Source organism: Chlorella variabilis (genome assembly GCF_000147415.1).
Source record: "Chlorella variabilis unplaced genomic scaffold CHLNCscaffold_8, whole genome shotgun sequence".
Classification (NCBI taxonomy): Eukaryota; Viridiplantae; Chlorophyta; class Trebouxiophyceae; order Chlorellales; family Chlorellaceae; genus Chlorella; species Chlorella variabilis.
Genome location: NW_005435080.1, coordinates 1,474,372 through 1,483,875, shown reverse-complemented (window position 1 = coordinate 1,483,875; position 9,504 = coordinate 1,474,372). Strand labels below are relative to the sequence as shown.

At 64.4% G+C, this 9,504-nt stretch overlaps 3 protein-coding genes across 3 annotated transcripts in view; 2 read left to right on the top strand and 1 right to left on the bottom strand.

Annotated features, from left to right (window-relative positions):
* Positions 1–2,957: 2,957 nt before the first annotated feature.
* On the top strand, positions 2,958–4,314 carry CHLNCDRAFT_48758 (hypothetical protein; the record flags this gene model as incomplete). The annotated part of the gene is made up of 5 exons (XM_005848486.1): positions 2,958–3,005; positions 3,149–3,244; positions 3,353–3,424; positions 3,537–3,957; positions 4,124–4,314. The coding sequence occupies 5 exons, from the start codon at positions 2,958–2,960 to the stop codon at positions 4,312–4,314; spliced, it is 828 nt and encodes a 275-aa protein (XP_005848548.1).
* A 151-nt stretch (positions 4,315–4,465) lies between these two features.
* On the bottom strand, positions 4,466–7,002 carry CHLNCDRAFT_30881 (hypothetical protein). The gene is made up of 7 exons (XM_005848294.1): positions 6,950–7,002; positions 6,563–6,677; positions 6,266–6,437; positions 5,798–6,007; positions 5,479–5,642; positions 5,238–5,345; positions 4,466–5,046 (listed from the first exon to the last, which is right to left on the bottom strand). The coding sequence occupies exons 1-7, from the start codon at positions 6,988–6,990 to the stop codon at positions 4,876–4,878; spliced, it is 981 nt and encodes a 326-aa protein (XP_005848356.1). The 5' UTR covers positions 6,991–7,002; the 3' UTR covers positions 4,466–4,875.
* A 401-nt stretch (positions 7,003–7,403) lies between these two features.
* Positions 7,404–9,504, top strand: part of CHLNCDRAFT_57665 (hypothetical protein) — a gene marked incomplete at its 3' end in the record, with an annotated part of 2,748 nt that continues 647 nt past the window's right edge. The window contains exons 1-5 of the mRNA XM_005848485.1: positions 7,404–7,864; positions 8,106–8,366; positions 8,579–8,720; positions 8,962–9,108; positions 9,279–9,409. Coding sequence (XP_005848547.1) covers positions 7,715–7,864; positions 8,106–8,366; positions 8,579–8,720; positions 8,962–9,108; positions 9,279–9,409 — 831 coding nt within the window. The 5' untranslated portion in view covers positions 7,404–7,714. The remainder of the gene's footprint in view (positions 7,865–8,105; positions 8,367–8,578; positions 8,721–8,961; positions 9,109–9,278; positions 9,410–9,504) is intronic.

Below are 9,504 nucleotides of genomic sequence, written 5' to 3'. Positions count from 1 at the left end.
CACCCCCCGCGCTTCTTGCCTCCCATCCACCGGACCCCGTCCTGCGCTTCACTTTGTTTCGGGAGGGGCTGCTCACTGCTCATTGCTCATTGCTCATCGCACACTGCTCAACGCTCATTGCCCTATATCCCACCCAGCCGCAGGACTCTACTGCCGCCCGCGCCCCGCCCCATCTGGCCGCTTGCGCGCCCCATCCCCCCTCGATGGGGCCCGCCCACACCGGGGCCTCCCCCCTCCCGCCCACTGCTTTCTCAACGGCCCCGAGCCGGGGCTGCCCTCATTGCATACATAGTGCGCCTTTCCCTGCTTTTCTAGTGACCTAGCGTTCCGCACTGCCGTTTGGCCAGCCCATGCTCCCGTACCGTTGCGTTTCTCCCCAATGCGCCATGCCACTTTGCCAGTCATACACACGTTTCGATGCGTGCCCTGTCAGCTGCTTGCGTTGCATGTCGCCTTGCTCCACCCCTGTTTTATTGCTTTCTCTGCTTTCGCCCGGTTCCCGTCCCGTTTCGGCGGGGAGTCTATGTTGCAAGCTAGTTCTTGCTTTACCAGACTTTAAGCCCACACAAGCAAGCAAGCCTGCCCGCCCACCCCCACCACCCCACCCACCCCCCTTCCATGTGCAGGCTACTTCACCATCAAGAAAGGGGTCCGGGCCTGCCCCTTGCCTGACGGCTCGGTGGTGAAGGTCACTGAAGGCCATTGGGCGTTGAGCGTTACCCGTGCTGCCCATTGCTTAAAGGTGGGCCCACAGCAAGCATGTACGTTACAAGAGGCATGTTTTTTTGCTTGGCAAGCTACTGCTTCCCGAATTGACAGCGCCAACAACACACCGTACCGGTTGTGCATACCCTTCCCCGTTGTGTTGTGCAGTATTGGGCATCAGCCAAGCGTCTGCCTGCAATGGAGCCTAGTGACTATAAGGCGCGCCGCATCATCTGCAGTACACCTCCAACACCAACGGTGTGCTTGCAAAGCACTACAAGGGTGCCGCCAAGCCGGATTGGTTTGAGGAGCGCATTGCAGCAGCAGCCGCGTGGGAGCGCACATATGGGGAGTGGCGGGACAAGAATGAGGCGCCGGCTGCTGGCTAAGCAGGAATGCAGCAGGCACGTGCCGCCTGAGACCCGCCATGAGGCAAGTACAAGAATTTGCCCCGTTTTGCCCACCCTCTTGTCGTCCAGCCTTTGCCTGCGTCTCAGCCTGTGTTGTGCCTGCCTGCCTGCCTGCCTGTGACAGCTGAGTCCCCTTCCATCCATGCATCGCCATCTACCCCCCTCCCCCACCCCCCGCCCACTCCACCGCACCCATGCCTCGCAGTTGGAGCAAGAGCAGCTAGAGCAGGCAGAGGAGGCACCTGCGATGGAGAATGCAGAGAACCGCAGCAACAATCTTCAAGATGAGGAGGTGAGTGGACACAGATTGTGTGCTTGTTGAAGGGGAGCGCTGCAGATGAAAAGTGAGTACTATTAGGGTTGCTGGATTTCCTGCTCATGAGCAGATGTTGGAGTGGCAGCCCGTATGCTGTGCTGATCATCACCCTGTGCTGGTCATGACCCTACAGCAAACCCCTTTTTCCTGACCACCACACCTGGGTGCGCCTCCAACCGTGCAGTACCTGGCGGGTCTGGAGACGTTTGTGCAAGAAGAGAAAGCCCAGAGGAGGGAGACGAACCGCCAGAATGCGGCAGAGCGGGCGCAGAGGAAGCGGGCCGCAGAGGCAGCTGCAGCTGCTGAGCTGGATGAAGGCCGCAGCAACCGCCGCAGCCGGCGGTCGCGCCGGCAGGTGGTGGTGTCAGATGTCGACAGCGATGAAGATGACAACAATGAGGACGAGTCGTTTGAGTCTGTGCCGGAGAGCGAGGACGAGGGCAATGAATGATTTCTGGGATCCTGGGGGCCTGCCAAGCAGCCAGCCTGGCTGCCTGCCTGGCTGCCTGTGACATATTGTTGCTGTATGACACACGTCAATTGATTTCCATTTACATTTGTAGACATCCACCGAAGTCAAAGAGAAGTCAAAGAGAGGTCAAGAGAAGTCAATGTGACCTTTTCTGACGTGTGTGGGACGTACACAAACGTCAATGGCCGGTCCCTGGACGTACATGTGACGTGCTCAGAAGAAGACTAGACGTGGACGTCAATGGGACGTCAGATCTGGTAGATTGAACGTCAGCTGGAAGTTCCCATACCCCAAGTGCTAGCCCGCTCTAGAACTGTAGATCTCCAAAACCGCCTTTGCACAAACTTCATCACTTGCTCTCTCCTCACTCCTGTGGTTAATTCTGTTCAATCATGTTGTTGTCATGTGTTTCTGCATCAATCGCTGCCACACTAGCTTCGTTGCATGACGTCGACCTGACAAGTTTTCTTATAGATGTTTGCCTGCCGCATTTTACCCTGTACCTTTGATCGCACTGCTCCCTTGTTTAACTGTAAAAACATAGCCCACCAACCCTGATGAAAGGTGCCACACACTGGCAGACGGTCAACGGCCCCACCCCACCGCCATGCGTCTGGCATGTCATGTTGGGCGCTGAGCACTGACTATGGCCGGCTCCTGATCGGACCACTGGCGTTTGTAGGTTGTTGGGGTGGACAACCCGATCGATCTGGGGAGTTCTTAGGGTGGTAGTGCCGCCAGTCAGCACGAGCTGGCCCATCGGGATAGCACAGAGCCCGCGCTTGCCGACTCCCAGCAAAATGTCTATGGCGACTGCTGCTGCTTGCAGACCAGTCCTAAGGCCGGCGCTGCGCCCGCCGAGCCGAAGGCTGGCGGCCTGCAGCCGGGGGGTGGCAGCAGCGAGGCGGCATGTGAGTGGGGCAGGCGCTGCATACTGGCTGATCCACGACTGCCATCGCTGCGCATTCTGGACCTCCATGGCTGAAGTCCTCGCCCCACCGTGCAGGCCGCGCCCGTTCGCTGCTCAGCAGCGGCCACCGAGCTGCCCACAAGCATGAAAACGCTGGTCCAGGCGTTTCAGGCGGTGCCCGACCCCATGGCGGTGAGCGGGGTGGCGGCGGCGGCACACCCCCGTGGCAATCGCCGCGCCTGTATTCGTGGATGGAGCATGGACCCTGTTTACTGTCCTGCCAACTGGTCGCATTGCCTGCCCCGCACGCCCTCGTCCCCTCCCTCCATCTGCAGCGCTACAAGCAGCTGCTGTTCTTCGCCACCAAGCTGCAGCCCTTCCCTGTGGAGGAGCACACAGAGGAGAACAAGGTCAAGGGCTGCGTGAGCCAGGTGCGGGCCGGCGAGCAGGCCAGCCATGCCAGCCGCCAGTACCACAGCTTGTTGCTTCATCCCGCCCCCCAAAGCACGCCCAGAACGCCGCCTCTGCCCCCCGCTCAGGTCTGGGTGATTGCGGAGCTGCGGGATGACAAGATTTACTGGAAAGCAGACTCCGACTCGCAGCTGACCAAGGTGAGGGCGGCAGCCCGCACAACTGGGCCCCACCCGCCTTGCTTAGCATCCAAGCCTTGGTTGCTGCCCCCTGACGCTGCTCGTCCGCGCGCTCCTGCGTGCCTGGGTGCAGGGCTTGGCGGCGCTGCTGGTACAGGGCCTGAGCGGGTGCACCCCGCAGGAAATTGTGCGGATGCCGCCCGACTTCATCGCCCAGCTGGGCCTGCAGCAGAGCCTGACGCCGTCACGCAACAACGGCTTCCTCAACATGTTCAAGCTGATGCAGAAGAAAGCGCTGGACATGTACATGCAGCAGCAGGCGGGCAGCGACAGCGAGGGCATGGCAGCCAGCGCCAGCAGCGGCGGCGATGGGGCGGCCGGCGCCGGCACGGCGGAGCAGCAGCAGGGCAGCAGCAACGGCAATGGCAACGGCAACAACAGCGAGGCCAGCGCCACGCCCGTGGCAGACAGCATCCAGCGCAAGCTGCGGGAGGAGCTGCAGCCGCTGCGGCTGGAGGTTGTGGACAACTCGCACCAGCACGCGGGGCACGGGGGTGAGGCGCATGGCAGCAGCTGCAGCAGTGCTGGGCAGCGTCTAGCTGCGCGCCATGCAGGGACGTGCTGCTGCGCCACTGCTGCGGCCGCAAAGCTCCCTCGGCCTGCACCCCTGCGCCTGACCCCCGCCACTTGATGGCGTCCCCGCCCTGTGCCGTCCCGCAGGCTACCGCGGCAGCGCCACATACAGCGGCGAGACGCACTTCAACGTGGAGGTTGTGTCTGCTCGGTTCGAGGGGCTGACCAGCATCAAGCGGCACCGCCTGGTGTACCAGATCCTGGACGACGAGCTGCGCAGCCCGGTGCACGCGCTGTCGCTCATCACCAAGACGCCGGCAGAGGCGGGCATGGCGTGATGGGAAGGGCGGCGTGGCTGTACTGCAACCAACACAGCCGCTCCTCTGCCCGCCTGCGGCACATTGCCCCAGGCGCAGAATGCTGCTTCCCCTTTCATTCTCCTTACACTCGCGTTGTCGTATGCTCCCCCTTCCTGGTTCGCTTTCATTTGCATCCCATCCGTTCATTTACAAGGAATGTTGGGCCTCGATGCACAGCATCTGATCTAGCCAATGGCTGTTGCTGCAACTGCAGTGTGCTGTTCAATGATTGCTAGGAAAACCTGGTGTGTCCGCTCACACCAACAGAACCGAAAAGTGGCAGGAGACAGCAAGCTGGAGCAAAATTTTGACAGTACAAACAGTAGAGGAAGCAACAGGAAAACCTCTCAAAAGGTGGTCAGGGCCAAGAGCGCCAGCAATGCGCTTGGCAACTGGCCTGGCTTGGGGATGGGCTGGCCAGGGAGGGGCTGCCAGCACAGGAAGGCAACGTCGCTGGCGTGCTGCTCGGCGGCAAGGGACGGACTGCTGCCGCCGCAAGCAGCATCAGCGCAGCGCGACTGGCAGGCTGCGACCTGGTCGCTACGCCGCCTCTGTCGTCATGTCTGCCACCACCTCTGCTGCGCTGTGCAGCCCCTCCCGCTCCAGGTCCCGCAGCAGCTGCGCCGACTCGTCAGCCGCAATCTTGTAGGGGGAGAAGGCCTCCGAGGGGAACTGGCCGGTCACCACATCGGCATGGTAGGCGGTCAGCGCCTGCGCCGTCGCGGCGCGCAGCAAAGGCAGCACATTCATTGGCTGCAACAGTCGGCGCGCGCCAGCGATGCTCTCGCCAGCAATGGTCCTGCGAGGCTGCCCATCTCAGGCCCCCTAACCATCCCTGCCTATCGTCCCCATCCAGCCCCCACCAATCTGCCCGCGTCCCAACCTGCCGGCGCTGCCCCCACCTGCTGTATGACTGCCCCCACTGCCGAGTACTGCTTGCAGAACTTGGGGGTGACCTTGGCGTGGTGCGGGTGCTGCATCATGCCCAGCAGGTCGTGGTACACCAGCACCTGCGGGCGGCAGGCGGCATGGACGCGGCAGCATACGAGGGCCGCGTAATGGGCCAGCCGCGCGCGCCCACCACACACATGCGCGCGCGCGCGCACACATACACACACACACACACACGCCGCCCACGCCTACCTGCCCGCTGGTGCCTGGCCCCGCGCCGATGCCGATGGTGGGTATGCCCAGCTCGCGCGTCACCGCCGCCGCCACCAGCCCCGGCACGCACTCCAGCACCACAGAGAAGCAGCCCGCCGCCTCCAGCGCCTTGGCCTCCTTGATCACCCGCAGCGCCTCGCTGGCTGCGCGGCAGCCAAAGCGTGGCAGGAGGAGGGCGGGGAAGCTGTGTGTGTGTGTGGGGGGGGGCATGTAGCACTGTAGCACAACACCAAGCCAGCACACCCGGCAACCAGAGCTGCATGCCAGCTCTGCCAGCGCCGGCAGCCTGGCGGCTCACCCGACTGTGCGGCGGGGCGGAAGCCGCCCAGCACGCTGATGGACTGCGGGGTGAGGCCGACGTGACCCACCACCGCCACCCCCGCCTCCACCACCGCCCGCACCGCCTTCACGCGGTTGCTGAACCCGCCCTCAATCTTGACAGAGTCCATGCCCCCTTCCTTCATCATCCGGATGGCCGACCGCACCGCATGCTCCGGGCTCACCTCCACTGCGGGGGGCAGGGGGCGGAGAGGCAGGAGGCAGGGCATGTCATGCATTGAGCAGGCAGGCCAGCAGCAGGCAGCACCGCTGGTCTGCCACGTGGCCAGCCAGCCACTGGTGCTTGTGGGCTGGTGCAGCAGCACGCCACCTCAGCTCGGCTCCCAGCAGGGGCAGGCAGCCGCTCCTGGCTGTGCGCGCAACGGCCCCAACACCCGCAACCCCTCCAGCAGCAGCGCCTCCTGCCCTCCCCGCCAACCCTGCACACCCGAGCCAAAGGGCATGTCGCCGACCAGGAAGGTGCGGCGCGCCCCCCGCGCCACCGCCTTGCAGTGCGACAGCATCTCATCCAGCGTGACGGGCAGGGTGGTGTCGTGGCCGTGCACCACCATGGCAACAGAGTCGCCCACCAGCAGCATGTCGATGCCAGCCTCGTCGACCTGCCGCGCAGGCGGCAGGCCACACAGGCAAGCGTGTGGGCGGCGGGGAGCAGGAACCTAGCCAGGTACTTGCAGGTAGGCAGGCAGGCAGGCTTCCCCATGCCCACGCCGCCACCCGCGCTCACATGCACCGCCGAGGGATAGTCGTAGGCTGTGACCATCGAGATGGGCTCGCCCCGCCGATACTTGTCACGCAGCGTGCGCAGCGTAACGCGCTTCGGCGACGGCGCCGATGGCCCGCTGCAGCGCAGGCGGCCGCCGCGGTCCAGGCCGGCGCGGTTGGTGGGGCGCGCGGTGGGCAAGCAGGCGGGCAGGCACTCGGCACAGCGGCTGTGCTGCAGATTGGGCCCCGGTCAGGCAAGCCAACTGGATGCATGTCAGCGTGCCGGAACTGAACGCCAACAAACACGCTGGCGGCCTAGCCGATGACATGCATGCATGCATGTGCAGGCAAGGCAGCAAGCAAACAGCCAGTCGCTGCTTGCTTGGCCCCTCGCCTTCCCACCACCAACCTGTACACTGTGTCCACAGGCTTGTTGGAGTGCCAGCGCATGCCCGTGGCGGCCAGCACCTCCGGCACGCTGCCTCCTGCAATGGCGCGAATGGGGTGGGAGCATGGGATGGAGGAACGGGCATAGAACTTAACATTCAGACGAACGCGCCAGTGCCGCTGCCGTTGGCGGCGGCATGGGATGTGGTGTTCACCTGCGGCGTGCTGGCGGCCGGCGGCCATCAGCACATGGCAGAGCCTGCGCTGGGCATCACGCCAGTATGCCGCCATGCTTTGGGTTCTGTCGAGATGTGGAGATGCCCGCCCGGGCTGCCCCAAGGCTGAGGGCGTTTGGATGAGCCAGTGGTCAAAATGGGCAATTGATCGGGCCGCGATGGGTGAGAGAGAGCCGCGCGCTGAGGTGGACTTGAGGCTTATGATGAAGGCTGAAATCCAGGCCTTCCGCGCCAATCATCCAGCCGGCAAGAGCACCAGGTGCACCATCCAGCTCCCGACAGCGCCTCCTGCCTTCAGCCGCCACCCACCCAAAAGGAGCTGCGTGTCGCTGGTGGTGACGCAGCCCCCCGTTTGAACCGCCGCTCCACGCGGCCAACCCGCCGCTGTCCAGCCGCCTGCCGCCCGTCCAGCCAGCCCAGTTTGAACGCCACCCACCCCGCACCAGCGCCCTGGCCAGCACTCCACACAAGCTCTCCTGCCCTGCTCCAGCACCCAACACCATCACCCAGGACCCTGCAGCAGCAGCAGCAGGCAACAACAGCGCAGCAGCATGGTGGCGGTGCAGAGCGGCCCGGTGGCGGGGCGCTTCCTCTGGGTGTCTAGCGGCGAGCCGCACGCCATCCGGCGGCGTGAGCTGCTGGCCAAGTATGGCGACCAGATCAGGAAGCTCTATGGCTACGATCACGCCACCGCCTGGCAGGTTTGCAGCCGCTGGCACTGGTTGGGTTTGTTTGCCACAGTGGCTCGCCGGCAAGTTTGATGTGAATAGGGTCAGCAGCCGCCTCAATTTGAACCCCACTGCTGCCGGCTGCGCAGTCCCGCCGCTGCACATGCCTGCTGTGCGCCTCTGCTCCTGCCGTCTGGTGCCGAGCCCCGCTTTTGGGCCCCCCGCCGCCGTCGCCAGTTCACGCCAACTGTCCGCCTTCCACCCCCCGGCGCAGGTGGTGACCGTGGTGGCGTGCCAGTTCATCATGGCCGCCCTGGTGCGCGACTGGGCGTGGTGGAAGCTGGCCGTGGCTGCGTACGTGGTCAGCGGCACGCTCAACCAGAACCTGTTCTGCGCCCAGCACGAGATCTCCCACTTCCTGGCCTTCAAGAAGCCGCTGTACAACAAGGTGCTGGCCCTGGTGGGCAACATGCCGCTGGTGGTGCCGGTGGCGGTCAAGTTCCGGGAGTACCACCACGACCATCACATCTTCCTGGTGAGGCAGCTGGGGGGTGGGGTGGCGGGGGCGGGGTGGGGCGAGTGCTGGGGGCGACGGCGACCCTTGGCCGCAAGGCGTGGCCGGCAGAGGCGATGTGGGGGTTGGGCTGGCCTGGCCGACAACGGTGTGCATGTGGCGCCTGGGGGGCAGGGCCGCTCGCGCGCAGACGCCAACCCGTCGCCTGCCTCCCCCCTGGTGGCGCGTTGCAGGGCGTGGATGGCGGCGACGTCGACCTGCCCACCGTGCTGGAGTCCAGCTGGATTGCCGGCTTCTTCTCCAAGCTCTTCTTCACCTTCATCTACCTCGCCATCTACGCCGTGCGCCCGCTCATCGTGCGCCCCAAGGCCATCAGTGAGCACTGGCCGCCCCGCTGGCCCATACCCGTGCCTTGCTGCTGCAACGATTCGCTGCGCGGGCACAGCGTGTGTCAGCCTCGCACATGGGTTGTTGGAGACCCTTGCTTTTGTGGTTGGCAAGCTGGTGCATATGTCCGGCACACCTGGTAGCCGCTCTGGCTCCAGGTCACTGGCTCAATCCCGGAACCGGCACCCCATGCCTTCTCTCACACCCCTCCCAACCCGAACCCCTGCAGCCGCCGCCGACTTTGTGAACTGGGGCCTGGTGATTGGCACCGACGTGGGCGTGCTGTACTTCCTGGGCATCAAGAGCCTGGTGTACCTGCTGGCCGGCAGCCTGCTGGGCGGAGGCCTGCACCCCATGGCCGGCCACCTGATCGCAGGTGCGGCACCCCCCCGCGCTGTGCTTGCCTGCCTGTTTCTGCATCGGTTTGCCTTCATTCCTGCAAACCTGGCGGCGCAGGGTGCCATAGCATGCCATGTTATGGCAGCCCTCTGCCTACCAGCCGGCGGTACCTGCTGACGTCTCTTCCTCCCCCGCCCGCCCCTCCAGAGCACTACATGTTCAGCCGCGGCCAGGAGACGTACAGCTACTACGGCCCCCTCAACCTCCTCTCCTACAACGTCGGCTACCACAACGAGCACCACGACTTCCCGCAGATCCCGCAGACACGCCTGCACAAGGTGCGGCCCGCCGGCAGTTGAGGCTGGCAGAGCGGCAGGAAAGGTTTTTTTGCGGCACGCGTTTTGCGCCCTCTCCGCGACCCCCCCCCCCCCCC

Coding starts and splice junctions, on each gene's coding strand:
- CHLNCDRAFT_30881 (XM_005848294.1), bottom strand. CDS start 6,990: ATGCGCTGGCACTCCAACAAGCCTGTGGACACAGTGTACAG. Junction 6,438..6,562: donor ACTATCCCTCGGCGGTGCAT/GTGAGCGCGGGT, acceptor CCTGCGCGGCAG/GTCGACGAGGCTGGCATCGA. Junction 5,047..5,237: donor TGGGGGCAGTCATACAGCAG/GTGGGGGCAGCG, acceptor GCGACGGCGCAG/GCGCTGACCGCCTACCATGC.